The sequence below is a fragment of the Herpailurus yagouaroundi genome, unplaced genomic scaffold, assembly GCF_014898765.1.
Source record: "Herpailurus yagouaroundi ecotype Mexico unplaced genomic scaffold, PumYag 77, whole genome shotgun sequence".
Taxonomy (NCBI): domain Eukaryota; kingdom Metazoa; phylum Chordata; class Mammalia; order Carnivora; family Felidae; genus Herpailurus; species Herpailurus yagouaroundi.
The window spans coordinates 16,217,665-16,242,187 of record NW_024412388.1 but is presented as its reverse complement, the minus strand read 5'-3'; the positions used below and the strand labels follow the sequence as shown (position 1 = coordinate 16,242,187).

The 24,523-nt window shown below is 47.2% G+C and overlaps 2 protein-coding genes across 6 annotated transcripts in view; both read right to left on the bottom strand.

Moving 5' to 3' along the window:
• Positions 1-4,805, bottom strand: part of CDC42 (cell division cycle 42) — a 57,839-nt gene extending 53,034 nt beyond the window's left edge. Inside the window, exon 1 of one of the 2 annotated variants that reach the window (XM_040464300.1) lies at positions 4,713-4,805. The gene's annotated coding sequence lies outside the window, so the exon portion shown is untranslated. The remainder of the gene's footprint in view (positions 1-4,712) is intronic. The other variant, XM_040464291.1, reaches the window with a different exon arrangement.
• Positions 4,806-17,793: 12,988 nt separating this feature from the next.
• On the bottom strand, positions 17,794-21,775 carry LOC121022824 (SCAN domain-containing protein 1-like). Of its 4 annotated transcripts, none has more exons than XM_040464341.1 (2): positions 21,757-21,775; positions 17,794-18,724 (listed from the first exon to the last, which is right to left on the bottom strand). In XM_040464341.1, the coding sequence occupies exon 2, from the start codon at positions 18,690-18,692 to the stop codon at positions 18,240-18,242; it is 453 nt and encodes a 150-aa protein (XP_040320275.1). In that variant the 5' UTR covers positions 18,693-18,724; positions 21,757-21,775; the 3' UTR covers positions 17,794-18,239. The 4 variants fall into 4 exon arrangements, with proteins under 4 accessions (XP_040320275.1, XP_040320247.1, XP_040320257.1 ...); XM_040464313.1 differs by lacking the exon at positions 21,757-21,775 and adding an exon at positions 21,473-21,626; XM_040464323.1 differs by lacking the exon at positions 21,757-21,775 and adding an exon at positions 20,876-20,966.
• Positions 21,776-24,523: the final 2,748 nt, after the last annotated feature.

The following is a 24,523-nucleotide window of genomic DNA, read 5'->3' as shown; positions in this document are numbered from 1 at the left end:
GGCTCAGTCCGTTGAGCAACCAACTCTTGATTTCGGCTCAGGTCATGATCTCACAGTTCATGAGATAGAGCCCAGAATCGGCTGTGAGCACAAGAGCCTGCTTGGGATTCTTCTCTCTGCCCCTTCCCTGCTTGTCGTGCACACCGGTGCACTTCCTCTCGCTCTCTCTCTTTCTCTCAAAATAAACACTTAAAAATGGTAATAATAATAATTTGTATGGTTTCATGAGATTAATCTGGGGAAGGGATGGTTATTAAAATATTGATTTGGGGGAAAACTCAGCTTCTCAAACATGGAGCCTAAGAGACCTTGTAATAATGACAAGAACAAACACCTATAGAACACTCAGTATGTGCCATGGAATTGTCTTAAGTACTTCACACAGATTAACTGATTTGATTCTGGTAACAACTCTGTGAGGTAGGGATGATTACTGGACCTATTCTACAGAAGGTAAACCTGAGTCACAAAGACACTAGGTTGCACATAGATAATAACCCAGGATTAATTAATAACCCTGGATTTGAACCCAGGCAGTCTAGTTCCAGAGTCTAGACCTTTAATTATAACACTAGCAGTCTAGCTGAAGACACAGCAGCAGAATTAAGATGGCAAATCAAAATGGCTTACTTTTGAAAAAAACAACGCAAGTGTTAAGAACAGAGGAAGCAACAGAGGTGACAGCCAATTATTAGTGGATCCCAGGACTTAACAATACAGTTTTTTCCTATATTAGAAAATGTTCTGGACTTCATAACAGCTAAACATCTGAGAATATTTCTCTAAAATATTTTTTTAGAAGAAAACATCTGGTTTCATGGGGCACCTGACTGGCTCAGTCGGAGGAGTGTGCAACTCTTCATTTGGGGTTGTGAGTTCAAGCCTGACGCTGTGTACAGAGATTACTTAAAAAGAAACCCTTTAAAAAAAAGTTTTAAATAAAAAAAATAAACAAGTCAACAACAACAACAACAAAAACCACCTGGTTTCACTTCACACAACAAGCATTTTGAGACCAATGTTCCAGGGGCAACTAGTGAAGAAGAGTTTTGATATCCAGGACTTATAATAGCACCAGCAGCCGACATAGCTGAAATAACAAGTGATGAAAATTGCTTTAGCAAAAATATTTTGGACTGAAAGGATGAGTAACTAAAAGTAGAAACTGGTAAGGGACAAAGCACAACATGACCAGGAATCTGATACTGTTGAGCAGAGTGGAAAAAGTGGCAAAAATAAGCTGCTATCCAAACAAAAGAAACAGAGAAAAGAAGCGAACATTAAAGTCTAATAATTTTTAGAAAAGGAAGAACTGGTCATTAGAAAAAAACTTTCTAAGCAATGGTGAACAGTCCACACAGTAGAGCTGCAGAAGATACTGGACTAAACAGATGGATAAAATCAAGCCAGAGCAGATTAGTAATCATCACTTCAATGGGCCCGAACATGGATATGGCTGACCAAGCACAAGTCTCAGGAAACACAGTAAACAAGTCTATGGAATATGCACAAAATGAAAATGTTAACCCTCAGACATCTTAAATTCACTTGTTTGACAAACATTTCTTGAGATCTGGTATATGTCTGGCACTATTCTAGGTGCTAAGGATATAGGGGTGACCATGCCAGGTCAAATCCTGCCCTCATGTCACTTACATTCTACTGGGGACACTAAAAGATTTGAAAGAGAACACTGAATAAGGTATTATCATAAAAGCCTAGAGTGAAGCCTTTTAATATAGGAGGATATGTGAAAACTATTTATGGGACATAAGTTAACAAAATAGTAATCCCTCCTGCCCCCACAGAGGAAGCCCTTATAGACCTCTCAAAAAGACCCTAAGAACACTAAATAAATGCATCTAAAATGTATCTACAAATAAAAGTACAATCTGACTTTTACTTCCAAGAACACCTATAAATACCACTCCCAGACAGGCACAGTAAGTTGCACTTCAAAGTTTTCCAAATGTGACAGCTTTTGGATCAAAACATTTTATTAGTGTAACCATCTTAAAAATAACTAGAAGTACTTTTCTAATAGACCATAAAGTTCTAAACGGAAAAGTATCTGAAGAAAACAAATCTTGAAATTGCCAAAAAATAAATAAATAAATAAAGATTTGGTCTTTGGGCTTTAAGAATTTCACTGAAGTTTAAGCCCCCTGAGACTACCCTAGCTATAATAATGGCCTTAGATTCCCAAAAAATTAGATTTAACGGAGTATAGGTTTTTTGTTTTAATTTTTTTTTTTAAAGATCTTTATTTATTTTTGAGTGACAGAAACGGAGCACAAGCAGGCGAGGGGCAGAGAGCAAGAGGGAGACCCAGAATCCGAAGCAGGCTCCAGGCTCTGGGCTGTCAGCAAAGCAGGACACAGGTTCAAACCCACAAACGGTGAGATCATAACCTGAGTTGAAATCGGACGCTTAACCGACTGAGCCACCAAGGCGCCCCAACTATAGGTTTTGATTAGTATATAAAAACATCTCAAGAGGACGTGATACCTAATTTCTTGAAGAAATTGCTGGAAAACAGCTCATTTTTAATACTCAGTTAACTATCCATCTCTCATCTCTGTCTAAAAACTGTAAAATCAGGGGCACCTGGGTGGCTCAGTCGGTTGAGCGTCCGACTTCGGCTCAGGTCATGATCTCACGGTTCGTGAGTTCGAGCCCCGCGTCGGGCTCTGTGCTGACAGGTCCGAGCCTGGAGCCTGCTTCGGATTCTGTGCCTCCCTCTCTCTCTGCCCTCCCCCTGCTCACGCTCTCTTTCTCTCTCTCTCAAAAATAAGTAAACATAAAAAAAAATTTTTTAACTGTAAATTCAAACTATTTTCCTATATTTAAAAAAAATGCAAATTGATGTATGTTTAAACTTCTTAAATGTAGAATTCTCAAGAAATAAGGCAGCAGAAGGTGTTTTTAAAACAAGATACCACATGACAAAGTGTTTCAGAAGATCCAAGTTCAGTACCTATTCAATCCTCTCCGACACCTACACACCACAAAAAGTTGATTTAAACCTACCACTTCTTTTAAGTGTTTCTTAACAAGCAATGTTCTCTCTACACACAAGAAACAATGGGAAAGTACTTGTTCCAACAAGAACTACCCTTATAACAATGCATTACACAATGGGATCTCATTTGCTTTACAATGCTAACATTTTTCTGTGCTGTATCTCTGTAGTCAATGAAAGACGTACAGTTGGGGATGTACCTAATATTCTGGGGAACAAATACTGCGATCCCAAAAGCCTGAACATGGTACTTAAGCGTTTTTTGGTTAAAAACCCAAAATTCGTTTTTAACTACAAAATTAAATTGTCTAGCAAGCAAAGGTAAGGCGTAAAATGAACTGATTCGCTTTCGGCCACAAAAAAGCGCACGTGAGCCGGCTTAGGTCTGTACTGTGCATCACTTAAGTCAGGTGGGAGAAGTTAAACAGCCTGGAAGTCATTTTGGACCAGAGAAAAGCTCCCACAAATCCCTTCATTCGACTATAAAAGGATCTTCAAAGTTACTGCCTACACAAGTGGCTGTCGGTATTGTCTTTCGCTTTACTCTCTGGCACAAGCTCATCTTGAGGTTGCAAACCTCCCCGACTTTTAGAGGCCTTTGAGACGGCCGAAAGATTTCACAGCCCCATCTATGAACATGATGCGTAAGGAAGCTGGCAGGATATGCCACTGAGTGCCCCAAACGAGGCTGCAAAAACGCTGTCTTCATTCGGTGAGTCCCTGACTTGTAGGAGTTAAAACTCTCACCCCTTATATTGCGATGACGTAATCCTCCACACTGCATTTCTCTTAGACTTAAAGGGGAGGAAAAAACAAACGAACAAAGAAAATTTCACCCTAATAAGAGGAATTAAGCAAGCGGCAGAACGACAGTTTCGAGAGGTGGTTAGGTAACTCCCTGAAAGGGAAGCTTCAGCTGAATAAGCAGGGAGAGTTGGAGAAGCAAACGGAAATGGTGCTAGGAACTCAACCTAAGGCCGGAATAAAGGAACCTGGGGAAACAGCTCCCAGGCCCGCCCCGCCGGACGGGGAGTCGGGCCGCGGGGCTGCGGAGGAAAGGGCGTCGCAGGCACAGCCCGGGGCGGTCCGCTGGCCGCCCCCTCCCCGGCCGCCACTTCCCCGCCGCGCTCGCGATTCCGCTCCCCTCCCCCCGCCCGCCGCAAAATGTCCGCGGCGGCGCCCGGCGAAGCAGGAAGTCCAAGCCCGGGCGCAGGGAGCACACCCGGCCCGAGAGCCCGAGTCACCGGCGGCCGCGAGCTGCTACGCGGTCCCGGCCGGCCGGCCGCCCACCCGCCCTCGGGGCCGGCGGAGCCGGACCGGGGGGGAGGGGAGCCCGGGAGGCCGGGATGGGTGTGACCCCTTCCTTCCGCCGCTGACCGGTGACAGCCCGGCCCCGCCCGCGCCATCAGGCCGGCACCCCGCGCCCGGGCCGCGCACCTCTCGCGGCCGGGCTCCCCCGCCTGCCCCGCCGCCACCCTCTACCCTCTGCTCCCGGAGAGAACCCGGACCCGCGCTCGCCCGGACGGCGCCGCGCGAGCCGAGCACCCCTTCCCGCGCCCCGCGCTCCCAGGGTTCCCGGGATCCCAGAAGGCGGGGTACCCCCGCGGACGGGGAGAAGCCGGGGGACGCGCGGCGGGGACGGGACAGTGGGGGAGTCGCTCCCGCGGGGAGCCTCGGGCCCCGCACTCACCTCAGCTTCTCCGCCGGGGCGTTGGCAGCACTGCGCGGGGTCTCCTCGACTGCCGGACAGGGGCACGCGCCTGACGTCAACACGCAGGCGACGCAGGGTTGGGTGCCCGCGGAAGTGGGAGGGACCCGCGCGGTTGGAGGCGGGGCCTGCATTCATCGGCCGCCCCGGCTCGGACAGATCACCGCGCACGCGCGGGCCAGCGCGGCTGGCTCGCTGCTGGTTCCCTGCTAGGCTTTGCCCCTCTTTCTCCGATGGTCGTGTATGTAATGGTACTATAAACAGTCGTTTGCAAAGCGCTGCCACTGACAGTGCTTTTGATCTTTTCAACCTTCTGAAGCAAAGTATTTTTCCTATGTTGCAAAAAAGACGGAGGCAATGGCTCGCCTGAGGGGCAGTGTCTTGCCTGGATGGTCTCCTGCCCACCTCCCTCCCAGGCCTGCATCAGGTCCTCCATGGCGCGCCCGCGCTTTCCATCTGACTATACCACACTGTCCCTTGCTCCAGCCAAATCTGCAGTCTTTTGCCTTCGGGACTTCCTCCCTGACGCAAGGCCTCGAGCTCCCTGTTTCCCGTGGTTGCCTCCTCTTCACCAGCCTTTGGTTGGTTGCCTCTCGGCCCTCGAATGTCACTGCCTTCCTGATCACCCCAACTGTTTGTCATCTGTCTTCCCTGCTAGTGTGCAAGCTGCAGGAGAATAGGAACTCTGTGTCTTAGTCTCAGATGTCTCCCAGTGTTAACGGGAAATCGCTTATGTTAATAATAGTTCATTTATCGGTGACCACCACAGCTATTTGGCCAAAAAAGACACCTGTTTCCCATACGTCTGATATAATAGTCGTATTTTCTTTTGAGCCTTTCAGTTGCACAAGAATAACTAGATTTGTCAGTGTTTACGATAGGCATGGTGCTAACAGCTTTGCATGTAATAGTAGTTAATGTAATACACACAACTACTCTATGAGTTAGGAACTTACCCCCAGGGGTGCCTAGGTAGCTCAGTCGGTTGGGCATCCGACTTCAGCTCAGGTCATGATCTCACAGTTGGGGCTCTGTGCTGACAGCTCAGGGCCTGGAGCTTGCTTCGGATTCTGTGTCTCCTTCTCTATCTGCCCCTCTCCCAGCTCATGCTCACTCTGACTCTCTCAAAAATAAACATTAAAAAAGAAGAAGAAGAAGAAGAAGAAGAAGAAGAAGAAGAGCCATTACCCCCATTTACTGATGCATGAACTGAGGCTCAGAAGTGTTAAGGGATTTGCCCAAGGTTGCCAAGCTAGGCAGTGGCAGAGCTGGGACTTGGACCCAAGAGACTGGTCCTAATTGATCACTACACTATCATACTACCCAGCAGGTTAGGAGAAATCAGAAGAGATAAGCTTCAGGTGTAGTCCTATCCCTACTGATACAAACTATTACCATCTTGGTGTATATCTTTCCAGATTTATAGAGATGGAGAGAGATGTACACACATTTACTGCACAAAACAGACTGTGCTCTGCCTTTCCCTTTCAAAACTACATTGTGAATATCTTTCCATCTCAAATGAAACATCATTTTTTTTTTAATTTTTTTTCAACGTTTATTTATTTTTGGGATAGAGAGAGACAGAGCATGAACGGGGGAGGGGCAGAGAGAGAGGGAGACACAGAATCGGAAACAGGCTCCAGGCTCTGAGCCATCAGCCCAGAGCCTGACGCGGGGCTCGAACTCATGGACCGCGAGATCGTGACCTGGCTGAAGTCGGACGCTTAACCGACTGCGCCACCCAGGCGCCCCTGAAACATCATTTTTAAAGGCTGTATTCTCCTGTAAGGGCATTGCAATATATATCTAATCAATCTGCTATTGGAATTTAGGTTGTTTGGGGCTACTGTAACTTTTGTTGGTAAATGCATAAGCTTAGTTTCATAAACTTGAGGAAAACTGGTTGTGTTTTCTCCCTCTGCAAGACTAGTTGGCGGTGACCTTTCCTTCATCCCGTCTCACAATCCCATGAATGTCCCCAGACGATGTCTGCCCTTTCCATGAGCAGCAATATCTTGATGGGGTGTCACCCCACTGCTTGGCTTTTCCTGCCTCTATTCTGAGGACAAGAACTCACTTGGCACTTTGTCTTTTGTGTTGTCAGGTTTTTGTGAAAATGACCCTCCCCAACCTTTTCACGGTCCCAAAAGGCGGTAGCATTTCTACTGGACCCCAGTCTATCCCTTCCCTTGCTGCCAGCCTAGACCCCAGCCTCTAGAGCCTCCTCCCTACCGCCCCACTGGCTACAGCCGCCCCATACTAACAAGAGGAGCAGCCTGGGGGCTCTGGTTTCCCTTCCCCTGTGGTTACCAGCCCAGTGTCCATTCCTCCTTCTTCTGGTAACAGCACCGCCATTTCTGCAACAGCCCCTTCCCTGATTCTCAAATCCCTGTGGCTCTAGAGGAGAGGATTCTACCCCTAGTTGTGGGGAGAGACACATGACCTAGGCTTTGCCAATCAGAGAATTTTAGCAGCATTTTCAGGGACAGGCATGTGACCCAAGGAGAACCAGTAAGACTCAATTCTGGGACTTCGGTCAGAACTGGCCAGTTGATGAATCTCTCTGCTGAGGGTAGGATGTAACCATGGCACTGCTGGCAACCATCTTCCCGCTGCAAGGCCAGAAACTGCTTGAGAAGGAGACCACAAAAGAAGGGGAAAACAGAGCAGGGAGATAGACAGTGAAACCAAGTCCCAGTGGCATTTTTTGAGCCCTTGGATCTAGCCTTACTTCAATTTTCAGTCACATTAGCCAGAAATCGTCTCCAGTCCCCACCCGCTTCGGGTCCTACAGTGCCTCCATCCGCATTGGACTCCTGAACCCTTGTACGCCCAGGGGCTCCCGACATTTCTGCAGCACGAGTCCTACACCCACAAAGGTAATATCCAATTTCTAGATGCTTCCTTTTGACAATCTCTGTTTGAATTCATTTTACACAGCACAACCTTCTTGTCTTCCTCGATCTCGGCTCCTTTGAAGTCACCTTCTGGCTCGGGAACCCTGGTGTTTTTTTTCCTTTGCCTTCAAAATAAGATTCAAAGTTCTTTAGCCGGGCATTCTGTATCCTCTGTGATCTGGCACCGGCTTGCCTTTCCAAAATTATTTCCCTTGCCCTTCTGTATTAGTCAGGGTTGTCCAGAGGAACAGAACCAACAGAAAAAGCAGGGGGAAGGGGAGAAGGAAAGGGAGACAGAGACTGATCTATATTGGTCTATATCTATCTATCTAAAAAGATTTATTCTAAGGAATTAACTTGCATAATTATGGAAATTGACAGGATGAGTTGATTGTAGGATGAGTCAACAAGCTGAGACTCAAGAGAACTGATGATGTAGGTCCAGTCCATGTCCTAAGTCCTGAGAACAAGAACTGCTGTTTCCGTGACAGTTCAACAGCCAGCCAGCTCAAGCCCCCAAAAAAGGCCAATGTTTGAATTCAAAGCAGGAAAAATCTCTGTTACTTGAGGGAGGGTCAGCCTTTTTATTCTAGCCAGGCCTTCAACGGATTGGATAAGGCCCACCACATTAGGGAGGGCCATCTACTCAGTCTACGAATTCAAATGTTCATCCTACCCCAAAACACCCTGACAGACAGGTGCACCCAGAATAATGTTCAACCAAGTATCTGGGGCTCCAGGGCCCAGTCACGATGACGTTTAAAATTAACCATCACGCCGTCAATCACACGCCTTGCCTGTGTGTGGGCTGAAGCAAGACTGAATTACCTAGTATCATACGTGCAGGTATGATGATTTCTTGCCTCCGTGCTCCTGCTCATGCTGTTCCCCTTGCCTAGAACACCTTTCCCGCTCATCCACCCTACCTATCAAGTCCCACTCTCTTTCCCGCCATGAACTGGACCTTTTGCCCACAGCGACCTTGTGTCCCTTCCCACCCAGCAGTTCCCGTCCGCGTCTGCCAAACTCCTATCCTTCTCTCCTTCAAGGATCACCATTGACCTCAGCTCTTCCACCTTCCCTGACAACCCCAGGCAACCAATCGTTCCTATTACACTTCGTATTTAAAGCATACTATATGAAAATCAGTCGTATCTGTGCTAACTAAACCATTAAGCCATGAGCAGGCAAGGATCTTAGCTTATTCATTTTTGTATCCTTTTACCTAATTTCCTGGCACACTGCCAGCCCCCCAAAATGTTTGATAAATAATGCACGGACGAGCACACTGCCACTTTCCACAGGGCCTGCCCTACTTTTTGCTGCAAAACTGACGTCTGCTTCTTCTGAACCCCCGTAGCATTTCCCTGAGGATTTCTTCAGACCTTCGCCCTGTTCTGTCATGTTATCCGCGCTTTCTCTGCCCTACCGGAAGCTCCGGGGGCGCGCTCGGTTCGGGGTGCACTTTTGCGCCCCTCACGGCGCTCCTCAGGTGCCTTAAACACAATGAGTGAGAGGAGTCTCGAAACTGCATTCTCAGCCAAATGCCGAAGACCGCAAATCCACCACCATCTCCCCGGGGCCTGCCAAGATTTACTCAAGAAGACGAGGATCCACATTAAAGAGGTTCTCCTTTGTGGTCTTCGGTCTTAGGATTTACATGAGAAAGTCCTAATTGAAGACTTTCCGTGTGATTCATAGGTGATAAAACTATAAAGAAAAGTAAGGAAGTGATTATTATAAAAATTCGGCTGCTGGCTGCCTCGAAAGGAGGTTGTAATCTGGGAGGGATGGGGGCGGGCAGTGTTGGCAGGGGTCTATTTCATGACCTCGGTGATGATTACATGTGGATGTTTGCTTTATAATTATTCATTGTACTATACATTTGTTTTATGTGCTTTTCCTCACGTGTCATATTTCATAAAAAATGAAGGTTGGAAATAAACAAAACAAAAATGAAGTCTCACTATTGTTACCAAGGGGTGGATATACCTATCCTTAAGACACAGGCCTACCCTTCCATTTCTGATTTACCGGTTGGTCTTCCCCTCATCTGGCTGGTCATGGCCATGGCTCAGGTCATGTCAGCAGCCCCATTCTGCTGCTAGGATTCCGGACGTGCTCCCGATCCGGCCTGCCACACCTCAAGGGGCCAGGGCTGCTGTACCTGAAGCGATAGTCCATCAGCTCAGGGACCTAGACCCTTCTTGGAGTCAGAGAAAGGAGAGGAACTGACCAAACCTGTTTTCTGTTTTCCTTTTCTCTAACTGGCCCAGGCTTGCCCTCTTCATCTCTGTTACACATCTCTGGTGGAGACAATCTGAGTCACTGAAGAAGGGTGCCTGAGATGGGATAGGGGAGAGAAAAGTCTAGAAATGACTGAGCAACTCCATCAGCATTGGTAGGGTTTAGTAAGAACCCAGAGGCCCATGGTACAGTGAAGTCTTAATTTCAAAACGATCGGAGAATCACTCACGTGAGCCAATTGGTTCACGTTGGCATGTTGGGACCAATATTCAACAGTCAGTGAATATTTTATGTGCTAGGCACCTTGCATGCAAAGATAACTGATATGCCCCTGCTTAACCTCTTCAATGCTTTCTCCTGGTTCTTGTCCACCTCTCCAATGTCCTCAGAACCATGCACTCACTCACTGGGCTCCAGCGATGCTGCCCTCTTTGAAACTTCTCAGACAGAAATGACCTTCCCATGCCTGCCTTAGAGCCTTTGCACTCGCTGTCCTGAGCTCTCCTGCTCTGCACAAGCCTGCTCCTTTCCACCCTGCACGTCTTTGCTCAAATATCACCTCTTTAAGAGGACCTGCTCCCCACGCAGCTTAGAGCAGCACTTCCAACCCATGACAACACCACACTGCTTTATTTCCTTCATAGCCTCGTCACTATCCAAAACAGTCTCACCCCTTTAGTATTCTTACTATCATTCTCTCCCCATTAAAAAGTAAGTTCAGGGTCTTCTTTCCACCACTGGACCCTCGGTGCTAGAATGTAGTCTAATTACCTGTTGAAGAAATGCAATGAATGAAGACATAATCTCTACTCAAGGAGTTAAGGTCTCATAGTGGGACAAACAATAATCAAAAGTGCGAGGACAGAGGTATGCACAAGTATCTAGCAGAACAAGAAAAGCAGAATATTCAAAAGAGTTATACTTGGGGCGCCTGGGTGGCTCAGTTGGTTGAGCATCTGACTTTGGCTCAGGTCATGATCTCAGAGCTCGTGAGTTCGAGCTCCATGTTGAGCTCTGTGTTGACAGCTCAGAGCCTGGAGCCTGCTTCAGATTCTGTGTCCCTCTCTCTCTCTGCCCCTCCCTCGCTCATGCTCTCTCTCTCTCTCAAGAATAAATAAAAAACCATTAAAAAAATTAAAAAAAAAAAAAAGAGTTACATACTTAACAATTACTAAGTACTTCCTATGCTCCAGGCATTGTTCTAAGTATTTAATATGTATTAACTCACTGGAAATTCACAAGAACTCCGGAATATAGAAACTATTATCTTCAACAAAAACAAGGCATGAAGAGGTTAGTAGCACTTGCCTAAAGTTGTACAGCTGGCAGGTGAAAGAGCTGAGGTTCAAACCCAGAGCTGATAAGGGAAGGTTTCCCAAGGGAGCAAGGTTTGATCTAAATCTAAAGGGCCAGGGCAGGCCACGCTGATCACTGCCAGAAAGAACAGGCATGTGCAGGTACACAGGCATGGAAAAGCAGGATGTCAGGGGGGTAGATGAGTCTCATACACATAATGTTGAACACAAGAAGACAGACACAAAACGATATACACTGTAGGATTCCACTTGGTTCAGAAACAGGCAATACTGCTCTATGCCAATAGAAATCACAATAGCTTACCTTTCGGGGGATTACTGACTAGGAAGGGACCTAGGAAGTCTTCTGGGATGCTAGTTATTCTCTGTATCTTCATCTGCAAGGTGGTTATAGGGGTATGCTCACTTTGTACAAATTCATCCAGTGATACAATTTCCAGGATGCATGTTATATTTAAATGAAAAAAAAATTAAAGGTCACTTCAACAATAGTATTGACCTAAAAACCAAACCACTTGTGATTTTTTTTTTTAAGAGGTGTAGAATTTTTGTGCGTCTTGATGATGAGATTTAATGGCTGCAGATAAGAAAAGCAGGAGGGCACCTGGTTGGCTCAGTCAGTTGAGGATCCAACTTCAGCTCAGGTCATGATCTCACAGCCCATGGGTTCGAGCCCCCTGTCAGGTTCTGTGCTGACAGCTCAGAGCGGTCATACTCCTTTGAATTCTGTGTCATCCTCTCTCTCTGCCCCTCCCCCCCCTCAAAAATAAGTAAACATTAACAAAAAAAGAAAAAAAAAAAAAAAAAAAAAAAAGAAGAGCAGAGAGGAGGGGCACCTGGCCAGTTCAGACGGTGGAACACGTGACTCTTGACCTCAGGGTTGTGAATTCGAGCCCCACTTTTGGTGTAGAGATTATTTGAAAATTACTTTAAAATCATAATTACTTAAAAAAAAAAAAAAGCAGAAAAGAGAGATAGAAGGAACGAGAAGCTAAGACCAGGATTTAATGTGTAGACATTAGAGATGGAGGGTTCAAGAGAGGGGCTCAGAAGATAGAACAAGCTCAAAGGGACAGGGGAGAATCACGGACTGAATCTTCCCCTAACCTAGCAGATTCAGCCACAATAGCATGCATTGAATGTTTCTCTGCTTCTGGTGCTGGGAAGGGGTGAGCCTAGCTGGGACTAAGGCAGGAATGAGACAGGTGTGGGAACGGAAGCTCAGAGAGGTCTGAGATCACACACTTCATAAGTGCTGGAGTTATCTTTGCCAGAACCTCCAATTTGTGCTAAGACAGGGCCAACACTTAAGCACTGGCCCCACTTGAAGGCGGAGTTTTGGCTCAGAGGAAGTGAAAGCAGCCAGCTTTGGTGGTGTTGGTGGCTTCCTGCCCAGGGGACACACCCAGCTTCTAAATCACCATTCTGGACCTTCACGATGTTGCTAGGCACCGGAGGGGCCCCACCAGCTTTCAAGCAGAGCCAGCCAAGGGCAGTTAACTTCGCCTCACTGCAAGGTCAGGTGCAGAACAGAGAGGGAAGCCAGCCACCCGGTGAAGGCTTTCCTTTTTTTGTTTTGTTTTGTTTACTTCCATCCCCAGCCCTCCCACCTGCCCCCTCCCATTGTCTCCCATGAATTCTAGTTATCTGTGTGCACTAGAAGGAAGAGCCTTCAACCAGGCGGCAGTCATGTGTCTCCTACAAAAATCAAACTGTTCCTTGAGGATCCATCATGGGCAGGCCCTGGGTTGGAGGCCAAGAACCTGCAGATTCCCTCTCGATGGAGCTCATGATCTGACTGGGGACAGAGTGGACGCTATACCACAGTGATACTTGGAATACAACATGACATAGGGGGTACACAACATACATTTTCTGACTGAACAGGACTAAAGAACTAAAGCCAGGGTGTTAAAGGAGCTCACAGGAGGGCCTCTGATGTCAGTTCAATCCAGAAATCAAAGAAGGCTTCATGAAGGCGACCATGCCTATCTATGTCACAAAGAATGAGTAGGAGTAGGTTGGCAGATTGGGGGAGGCATGGGGAGAGGCATTCCAGACCAAGGGAAAATGTCCAATAAATGCCTGGCAGTGGGTGGAAAATGCTTAGCAAAATAGTTAAGCCATTGTCAAGTGCATTGAACTAAGCTGCCTGTGGAAACTGACCACACATGATGCTCCTGGAAGGGCCAGTTACACTTGAATGCTCCAGCCACCACCGCCATCACGGTGGACTCCTCATGGCCCCCCACACCTTGCAGAGTTGGCCTCCTCTCCAGCAGCCAGGCCCTGGCACCCACACGCTGCTCAGGGAGTAGCTGCCCAATAGAGGACGTACTTTTCCATGGCACCAGCCAGTTGCTAGGAATCTCGAATTACCTTGTGGTTCCCAACACTCGTTTTCACCAGCAGTCATCTGGCAGGAACATTTTTCTTTCTTTTAAAAAACAATTTTTTTTTAATGTTTACTTACTTTGAGAGAGAGAGAGAGACAGAGAGAGACAGCACGAGGCAGAGAGAGACGGAGACACAGAATCTGAAGCAGCCTCCAGGCTCTGAGCTGTCAGCAAAGCCTGACACAGGGCTCGAATTCATGAGCGGAGAGATCATGACCTGAGCCAAAGTCCAACACTCAACCCACCGAGCCACCAATAACTAGATGAAATTATTCTTTTGTGGAACTCGAAGTCCAAATAATCCCAGTGGGAAAATTAGGCACAGGAGACAGTTTACAAGTATTTGCCTCTGGCTGCTCTGCATTTTCCTCCTCCTTCCGCTCACAGAATTAAAGTGTTCAGGGTTCTTTGGAACCTGGCTCTAAATGGACTCAAAGAAATTACAACGTCAGGCACTGGGGGTAGCTGGGTCGTGCCGCTGCACAGAGAACGCGTGGGAATCATCTTGGGGAGTGGCAGCGGAGATAGGGAGTTGCTGTCCTCTCCAATCCCCACAGAGCCCTTGACACACTGGACTTAGTCTGCTCTTTGATATCCGGGCAGCGTGACCTCACGGCAAGGGCATGGGGCCGGAGCCAGATGAAACGGAGATGAACTGCAGCCTCTCCTCTTACTGGGTTTGTTTGGGGCAAAGAATCTCCTCTGTAAATTCACTTCCATGGGAAAAAGCTGGTACCGCAGGGTTGCTGGGAGACAGTGCTGGGCAACTGTGAACTGTATCAGTTCTGGTTCCAGGACATGGAGGTTGAGTCATGGCTCTGTCACTTACCTCTCTCAACCTCTTCTGCTTTGGAGGTTAGACGACATACCTAAATCCCTGACCTTACATTTTTTTTTACTGACAGTGTAAGGCTAGGTTTTAGCCATACAAGGAACTACTCAGCGGCTGCTAAAATTAGTTTTAAATAAAGCCAATCTCTGTATGTTGATAGCAAAAGACCCCAAGACTTATTGGGTAAGAAAAATATATATAGCCTAAACGGACATGGTCTGCATTTTGTGTAAATAAAAAAAGGATATATGTGTTTGTGCACATACGTCTGGTATGTGCTTACATCTGTAGAATTCGTATTTTTGGAAGGATATGTAACTGCTAATTTAGGGGAGAGACTTTAAATTTTCCTTTTAGGGATGCCTGGGTGGCTTAGTCAGCTAAGCATCCGACTCTTGATTTTGGCTCAGGTCACGATCCCAGGGTTGTGGGATCAAGCCCCAGGTCGGGCTCCACACTGGCTGTGGAGCCTGTTTAAGATTCTCTCTCTCTCGCTCTCTCTTTCCCTCCCTCCCTCCCTCTGCCCCTCCTTCTCATGCTCTCTGGCACACGAAGGTGCTATCCAATCAAATCAAATTTCCTTTTGTCCCTTTCTACACTGTTGGGACTTTTCTGTCCACATGCAAATATATCTTTTGCTTTGAAAAATGGGAATTCCCTGGGAAGTGAGATTATGGACCATTTTTGTTTTCATACTTTTTCTGCATCAAATGAAACTAAAAAAATGTTACTCTACCTTGTAAGATAAATTGAAGAAAAGTCAGAGAAGAAACATCTTGCATGCAGGAGATTTTCAAGAGATGCTTGTTAAATTCACACTTGCAGACATGATGTAAAAAGCCCAAGACTAGGGGGACAGATATCCAAGGCTTAGACTCTAGCTCCACCATTTATCCGCCATATTGTGTTACTGGTGAATCTCAGTTCTCTCATCTATAAAGCAGGTGGATTTATACGAATAGGTAAAGTCAGATGACTGTATGGATTAAACGAATCATGAATGCATCTAGTCCAGATCCTGGTACACAGTAAACCATGTTAGTAGAATGGCTGGGGTTGGAGGTGTAATATTAATCTTTGCACCAAAGAACTTAAGATTTGTCAGAGTAGGTGACCTTACCCAAACACATGCAGGGGATCTGAAACCCTGTTTTTTTAAAGTCGGCTCCACGTCCAACGTGAGACTTGAACTCAAGACCCTGAGATTAAGAGTCACATGCTCCACCAACCAAACCAGCCAGACACCCCAATATGAAACCAAATTTATACCACTGTTCCTACAGTTTCCTCAATTCCACATTAAGGGTCATCTGTGGCAAATCTGTGATGAACTGAACTGTCCTGTTAAACCGGTAGTTCTCAACTAGGGGCAAATTTGCCCCCAGGAACATTTGGCAATGTCTGGAGACGGTTTTGGTTGTTTCATCAGTGGGGTGCTACTGGCATCTGGTGAGTAGACTAGGGATGCTGCTAAACATCTTATAATAAACAAGACAAGCCCCCACAAGAGAGAACTGTCTGGCCTCAAACTGCCAATGTTGAGAAAATCTGTGCTAAGGTCACTCAACTCAGGACACCGCAGGGCCATAAAATCCCTAAGGTGGTAACTTTTGGGTCCTCCTGTAAAGTTGGCTGTTTACTTACACACTGTATTCTAGATCGAAGCAGCTGAGAAATTGGTACTGGCCAGGAAATTCTTAACATCGGGAGTCCCTGATCCCTGCAGACTAATAGAAATACCTTCATGATGCTCCGAACAAACTGAAATATTGGAGATATTCTGACCCCGTCACAGTTACAAATTCCTTTGCCAATCTTAAATTTTACCTAGAGGTAGGAAAGCTTAACCTAAGGGGCACCCAGCTGGTTCAGTCAGCAGAGCGTGCGACTCTTGATCTCAGGGTTGTGAGTTCGAGCCCTACATTGGGTGTAGAGATTACTTTAAAATAAAAGTTTTAAAAAGAGAGAAAAGCTTAATTTAGTCAAGAAAAGGCACAGCTCACTATTCTGTATGTTCTCTACTCCCCAAGAATTTCCAGGCTTTTTTGCTCAAGGTGGGATTCCATCCAGTGATCTGCTTAAGTTCAGTTGCAATCTCACTTCCCTAACTTGGCTATTTCCTCCCTTCTCTGCTGTTAGCGTATTTTTAAAATAGGAAACGTGTTTTCTTAGTGCTATCTCAAAACCAGATACCAAAAAGGGAAGACTAGTTTTACTTAAGCGATCCTACCAATATAGCTTGAGGTCTTCCTCTCCCCTCAAAAATTATACATTTCCTTAATTCTGGGTTTTATAGTTGTATCCTAGCTTCTAGACCAGTCCCATGGGCTCAGCAAGTTATTAAAACACCAGCAGAATAAACAGGATTTCCAGCTTGGAGCTAACGGGTCCCTCGACCAAAGATTAGTTTCTGAATTGGCACCAAGTTGGTTCCAGGAGCAGATGTACAAATCCAAGAGCCAGGCCACAGAGGCAGAAAGGTTCCTCAAGACTGGGTCACGCTCAGGAAAAGCAACTGCCCTTTAATGTCTGCCTGTCCCAACCACAGCGACTGCTCTCTCAGCAGTCAGCTGGGGCACAGGTCTCCACACACACAAAGCCAGGATGCCCTGTTTCAGGAAGAGCAGGAGAGAACAGTCAAACGGCTGTAGAGTGAGTTCTGAGGGGAGACAAACTATAGAACAGTGATGGAAATGGATCAAGAACAAATCAAACAGATCCGTGTAAGAGTTACCTCTTAGGACCTTGTTTTATCCATTTTTTTTAAGTTTATTTATTTTTGAGAGAGAACGTGAACAGGGGAGGGGCAGAGAGAGAGGGAGACACAGAATCTGAAGCAGGCTCCAGGCTTTGAGCTGTCAGCACAGAGCGTGACGTGGGGCTCGAACCCACAGACCGTGAGATCATGACCTGAGCCGAAGTCGGACGCTCAACGGACTGAGCCACCCAGGCGCCCCGATCCCTCAGTTTTAATTTAAATTCTGACTGGGGGTGCCTCAGTCCGGTAAGCGTCTTGACTCTTGATTTCAGCTCAGGTCATGATCTTGGGATTCTCTTTCTCCCTCTCTCTGCTCCCCACCCCCACTTGTGAACTCTCGGGCTCTCTCTCAAAATAAACAAACTTAAAAAAAATTCTGGGGTGCCTGGAGTCCCCGCTTTCTCTCTCCCCTTCCCTCTCTCTTTGTGCCCCTGGCTCACTCTCTCTCTTAAGAAAAAAAAAAAAAAAAAGAATTAAAAAAAAAATCTGAATAACACAAAGGCATGGGCTGTTCCTATCTTATGTCTAGCTCACATCTACTCCTGATAATTGTCTCACCTTTCTCAAATGCTGAGTAAAGAGCTAAACTGGTAAATCACCACAGGACACTGTGATTAAGGACCAAACTTTAATATTTCAAGGGCGTCTCAAACGAGTTTACTGGATGGGGTTACAGAAGCTTCCATTCATGCCACCACAGCAAGAATCAAGAATTCTGAAAGTTGAAGCGATTAGCTCTTTGGATACATAACAATATATTAAAGCATGTCAGAAAGTGCAAAAAAGGAGGCATTGGGCAGAGCAAAAACAAGCAACAGGCTGATTGTCCTAACAGGAGGGTAGAGAAGCTCTTTCCGGAGCTCAGTCCCCGGAATTAGAGCTGCCTCAGCCAGAGGGAGGTCCAGACATGGGTTTTGACGGATTATTACAACTAGTCAAAGCCAAGCTCAAAAAAACCGAGGCTCACATTTCCCCATGACCGCGACCGGCTCTTGCAACAACAACGAGCACCTCCGGTGACTTCTCACGCGCAGGCTGAGCAAGGACCCGGCGGCAGGACTCAGCCGGTGATTCTGACCCCGGGCTGACATCTCTGGGCCCGAGCTCGGAGCTCCTCGGGCAGGACAGCCTGGAACTGCTCCTGCACCAGCATCTCCACAATCTGCTCCTTTGTGTGAATATCGGGTCTCAGCCACTGTCCAGCAAGCTCCTGCAGATGTCGGAGGACCTCCCTGGGCCCGGCTGCATCCTCATAGCGGAATTTCCTGAACCTCTGCCTGGAGGCTGCAGCGTTGGGACGATTCCTTCGTGGCATGGTCTCAAGGTCTTCGACAGAGTCTTCATCGAGGCTCTCTGGTGGAAGCCCGGAAGGCTCTCGCGGAACCTGGACCTGGGGAGCTGATATGAGGACAACTTCTGACTCCTCGGCCACCATCTCATTTGATGGTGGCCTTATTTTATCATTCTGGACTTCTCTATTTCTTTGTGTCTCTAAGTACCCTTCAGTCTCCATTCTGGGACTCTGGAAAAGGATGTCTCCGGCTCCTAAACACAGAGAAAAGACAGGCTCAGCGAAACAGACCCCAGAGACTGTTAAAACCACCTTGATCTCACGGATCTGGTCCAGATCCAGGTTCCATCCGCTTTCCAATCTCAACAGGGTTTCTTAATAAAGGTCCTAGAAATTCTATTTTTGTTTCTTCTGGATCAATGGACACAACGGAGAAAAATGTGTCAGTGGTTTACCAAAATGAAGACTGTAGATTCTCAAAGCACAAAGGATGGAGAGCACTGGCCTCGCTAGCTAGAGAACCTTCTGGACAATCTTTCACCCATTTTCCCCGCATTACAAAGTATTTTACATTATGTTAAAACAGAGAACTATGTATGCATATGTTTTATAGGGGGGGAAAATGTTTAAAACCAGGGGTGTTTGCGTCCTCCAATGTCTTTTATGGAGTTATGTTATGACCAAAAGCAAGTTATGAGAAAGGACTAAACTGTAAGAGATAAAAGTCTGTTCATGTACATCTACCCTTCATTTACATCTACTCTGCGGTCTTTTCTACCCCACCTCCCCATCTCTTTCATGATCAAAGAGTAACAAGGTTTAAAAGCACTTTGGGAGCTACCATCAGGGTGGAGCCTAAGCCCCCTCTTCACAAAGAAAGAGAGAAAAGACTAGAAAAGAAAAGCTTCCACGTTAAGATTAAGATCTTAAGTTCCTCTACTCAGTGTACAGGAAACTGACCTAGTCAGAATCCTGGTAGTGCAGACTCCCAACTCTTGGGATGCTTGTCAGCAAACCAGATGTAGTGGGGAAGGGGGGAGAGGCGCACCAAGTACCTGTAAAATGCCAGAAAAAAAAAAGGCTTTGCTTCATTTGGGTTAGGGCCCTAGTCCAAGAGAAGGGTTATTTACAGGAAAACCACAATCTATGTTATCTAAAGAGAGAGAGAGAGAGAGAGAGAGAGAGAGAGAGAGAGAGAGACTTCAAGTGACAGTACAGAAATGACCAAATTAATTTCTGTATCAGGGTATGTCCAATCGAAGAGTGTAACTCCTAGAATAGTGGTCAGTTTTCAAAGACCGTCTCTTTTTTCATGAACAAACTCCTTCCCCCAAGAACGAATCCCTCCTTAGTCCACGTGGCAGAAGTGTCCATGTTTAAAATCCCTCCCTCAATCTCTCAAACCAGTTTCCTGGGTAACAACTGACAGAGGCCAACAATCACCAACACTGACCAGCTGCTTTGCATTAACTAGTTCTCAGCGCCTAGTCACCTCTTCTCTAAACGTTCCATGACCCATTTTCTAGGAGCCTTGTACCGATTCTAGACCTTGAAGTTTGGATACTCCTGGAGTACACCTGTTCTTCCCACATTATCTGGGTTTTTGTTCAATCAACAGAGTGTACTCTCCCCAAAAGGAAGTTGTTACTAACCTAGAGTGAACGAGGATCAAAGCAAAATATCCCCATAACTCAGGGGTACCTTGGATAAAAAGGAAATATTTAGTCAAAGAAAGGTTGGATGGAATGTGAGAAAGCAAAATCCTGGGAACAACCTAACTGACCATGAACAGGGAAATAATTAAAGTATCATCAACCATTCAGCAGAAAATACAGTGCAGCCTTATAAAGAATGAAGTCAGCTGTGAGTGCTGATACATCCACACGTCCACGACACGGCACCCAAGATGCAGATCACTACGTGTAATATGACCCCACCTGAGGAAATTAAAATACATACACATAAGCATACATGGCCTGCTCTATCCACAAACACCTTCAATTATATTTACTTCTTAGGGGCAGGGACAGAAGACAGAAACATTTTTCATTCCATAGCTTTCTATACTGCGTTCTTTTTAACTACAACCACGTCTTACTTTCATAACGACTCAAGAGGAAGCAAACATTCCCCTCCTGCCCAAAACCTTTCTGAGTAAAAAACCCCTAACCCACTTAGGAAAACACCCTTTTACTAATTCTTCTAGCTCTTAGCACCAGAGGTGTTTACAACCCGGACTTCTAAGAATAGTCTCCATTGTCAGGCCAGTTCTCAAGGCTGGCTCTGAAACACGGACCAACTCTACGCCTCACCCCGCTTATAAATCCTATCAGTTTTAGAAACCCAATGACCAGACACAATGCTTACCCTCATCAGTTAATAATTCCTATTTACTGAGCACTTACTTCCTAGCTGACACTGTGCTGAGCATTTCACGTTCTCTTCTACGAGATCCCCTCAGCCACTCTCAACTCTCCACACGACTCTCTACTGCCCCGGCCGTCTCTGTTAACAACAGCAGCAGCCGATGTTATTTGTTGAATTTTACAGGCCAAACGCTCTGCGGAAGCTGTCCCTCACCCAAGCAATCCTCCCGATAACCCAGGATGACATTTTCATTCGCAAGTAAACAAACTGAGGCTCGACAAGAAGGGATTTGCCCAAGATCACAAGGCCAGGAGGTGGCGGGGCTACTCAACCGCGTAGAAAATTCCCGGCTTCTAGGCGGGGAGCTGCGTCGGGCTCCTCCCACCATATGGGCGCGGCTCAGGGGGCCTAGGTGGGGCCGGAAAAGCGCTTCTGGGGCTCCAAACCAGGACCTCCTCCTCCCGGACTGCAGCGAGACCCTGAGCCACGCCAGCCCGGACAGCCCGCAGACCCGCAAAGCAGGGCTTCCCCGCTCCGAAAGCGGCCGCCGCCGCCGCCGCGGCCCCCGGCTCCCCACAGATCGTGCGCCGGGGAAGGAGTGACGGGCGAGAGGGAAGAAGGGAGGGAGCGTTCACCTGCGCAGGTGCCACCTCGGAGGGCAGGGGGCAACGGGGGCGGGGGCGCCTGGCGACCAGACTCGAAGCCCGAAACCGACTCCGAGGAAAGGAAACCAACTACCCAGCGCAGAGCTTTGTAGCCCGCCGCCGGAACCGGAAGTGGCGGCCCGCCGGAAGTTAGAAGTGAAGGGGGGGGGGAATAGGGTAGAGGGGGTCTCTCTAGGGCCCGGTGGTGCTTCGTAGCTCCATGGTTTTAACCCGTGGTGGGCTTTGGGCCTTCTTCAATCCACAGGCCTTCCTACCGCGTGGAGCTGTGGGTACTGCCTAGGCAGCCTCTCGGCTTCTGGGAAGTTCTCTGCTTCTCTGAGCCCCAGTTTGCCCAGCTGCAAAATGAAAAGAAGTTGAAACGGGAATTGAGACACTCCAGGAGCCGGCCCGCAGCTGACTCAGCGCCCCACCCTGAGGTTACACCCTTGACTCTTTGCACCACCCAGAGGAAAGAAACCAACATAGAGGGCTGGGTGGCTGCTGTTTGGAAACCGCGATCCTGTGTGGCGTCCCGTGCAATCACCCCACGTGAGGCGGTGGGCACAGTCTAATAAGTACCCCTGCGTCCGTGGACCCAGACAGAAGTGGGCATGTGCCACGTGGGTTTGTCCTTCTGTCCAGGGGAAGATCCTGTGTATAGAAAGCTCGGTCTCAGCCCTGTGTCCCTCTTACCCCCCAAGACTTTCCAATTGCTGACGGTTAAGAATTGAAGTTTTGAAGTCACACTTAGCTGGTTTGAGTCTGGGTTTAGCCTGGAGTTGAGTCGGGGGCATACATGTTAAAATAGCACAGCATGTAAGAGGAAGTGCAAAGATGCTAAGGCAGCCCTTCCACGTCGGTCTTAACCCTGAAGGGGAAGGGACTTGGCCAAGGACAAGGCACTCAGGTGGCCCAGCCGGCTCTCCTCCCATTTGCCCTATCCAAATGGGACATGCTAGGGAATTAAGAGGGGCACTCCAAAGACCCCTCCCGGGTTATCACCACCTCCCAACCCTCTCTACCCCTCTCCCTAACCTCTCACACCCCCCACCTCACCCCACTCCCAACCAATGTCGCTGGGGAAGAGAAGATGTGCCTTTTGTCTACACTGCCACTGCTGGTTAGTAACCCCCTAGATTGCCAGGTTCTCCAGCTGGTGGTTGGATAACCAGGCTCCTTGCTATGGCCCCACCCCTACCTCCACCACTGTGGACCCTTCCCCCACTCACCCCTACAGGGTAGTTTCCACGTTTCACTCCCTCTCAGCCTTGGTTTCCCCATCTATAAAATGAGAGGGTTGGACTACATTAAAGACTTCCAGTTGTACACCCCACCCCATCCCATTCTTAGGTTCCCGGGGAATGCTTCAGGAAACTGCTGGGGTGCAGTGGGGGTAGGGGATGGTTTAAGTCCCAGAGCAGCTCCGATTTTAAAGGTTTATAAATTTATATGAAAAGTTTATATGTTGTGGCTCCGTGTAAGATTATTGTATCACTCAGGATAAAATGTAAACTTTGCACTTTGCCCCACATTCCTCATCTTTCCCCATCCTCCTGTTCACTCACTGCTCCAGGCACAGTGGCCTTGTAATTATTTTGCAAACCCAGGAAGTTCATTGTCACCTCTTTGGTGACTCTGCTCGTGGGGCTCTTTCCTGACATCTGTTCATCAAGGATCCAGTTCAAATGTTGCCTCTCTCGAGCAACCTTTGCTGTCCCCCCTCTTCTAAAGGCACCCATGCAATCCCTTTATAGCCTGTCAATCTGTATTGTTATTATCTGTTTATTTTCTATTTCGCCCACTAGGCAGTGGCCACAAGGCCAAAGACCTTGACTGTCCTGTCCCCATGTCTCCAGCACCTGAAGCTGAGCATAGGCCGGGTGGACATCTGTTGAATGACTCAATGAGTGAGTGAATGAACAGAGAAGGCTTGAATTTTATGATAAAGCCAGCCTGGTGAAGACCACCAGGGACACAGGTATAGTTTAACAAAGTTAAGTTTATTGACTTCATGCCACAAGCATCCAGAGAAACCATGGGGTGTCTCATGAAAGAAAGGAAGAAACAGGGTTATTATTGTAGGATTTGGGGGAACTTTGGAATTTAGGTGAAATTGAAACGAAGCAGTGTTGACAGGCTCAAGGCAAACTTGGTCTTGTAGAAAGAGGTTAACATCTAGCTTGAGACCAGAAGTGGATTCATAGCTGTGTTTCCTTGGACACTGCAAAGTTAAGATAAATATGGACCGTTGTGTCCGAAACCTCTTGTCTGAAGCTCTGCACCTGGGGTGGTAATCCACGCTGCTTCTCTGTGTCAAATCTGGCTCTGACCCACTAGACAAGGGTGGGATTCTTCATCTCACTGACCCGATCTCAAACAGCAAAGTTCCTCAAAACTATGTCTTTGGTGTTAATTGACAAAAGAAAGTTAGATTCACATTGGACAGGAATCTCTTGACGTCTCAATCATCTGGATGTGAGGGCCATCCAGGGCTCCAGTCTTCCCATCCCAAGGTGACCCCAGCCCCCTGGGCTCCGCATCACTCTGAGCCTTCATTAGAACACTGAGTTAAGCCTCCAGCCCCGCTTGGGTGTACCTGTCAGATTCCCAGCCAGACTCTGGGCACATCAAGGGCCTGGCCCAAGTTTGGGTCATCTTCTTCTGCCCATGCCTGCCACAGAATACCCAAAGGTGCTCAATCTATGCCCATTGAATCCAGCTGTTGGTAAGTCTAATGAATGGAAAGAAAAAGAAGTGGAAGGAAGCATACCAAAATGATAGCGGTAGCTGTGTAATGGGTGTGGGAATGTGAGTGGTTTTTTTTTTTAAATCTCCCAAAAGGGAAGTTCCTAACATGTAACCAAGATTAATGTTATGAAAAAGGAAAAGAGAATGGCGTTGCTGACTCTTCTAAGAAAAATGTATTGACATTTGAATGAGTTTTGAATGAGAACAAAATTGTCGACACATTTTGATTAAAGAGAAGGGAACGCAGCACCGATCCTTTATATTTTCTGAGGGAATTCAAGTATTGACATTGTA

Excerpts from the sequence above, each read along its gene's own strand:
- LOC121022824 (XM_040464341.1), bottom strand. The coding sequence starts at position 18,692 with ATGGAGACTGAAGGGTACTTAGAGACACAAAGAAATAGAGAAGTCCAG.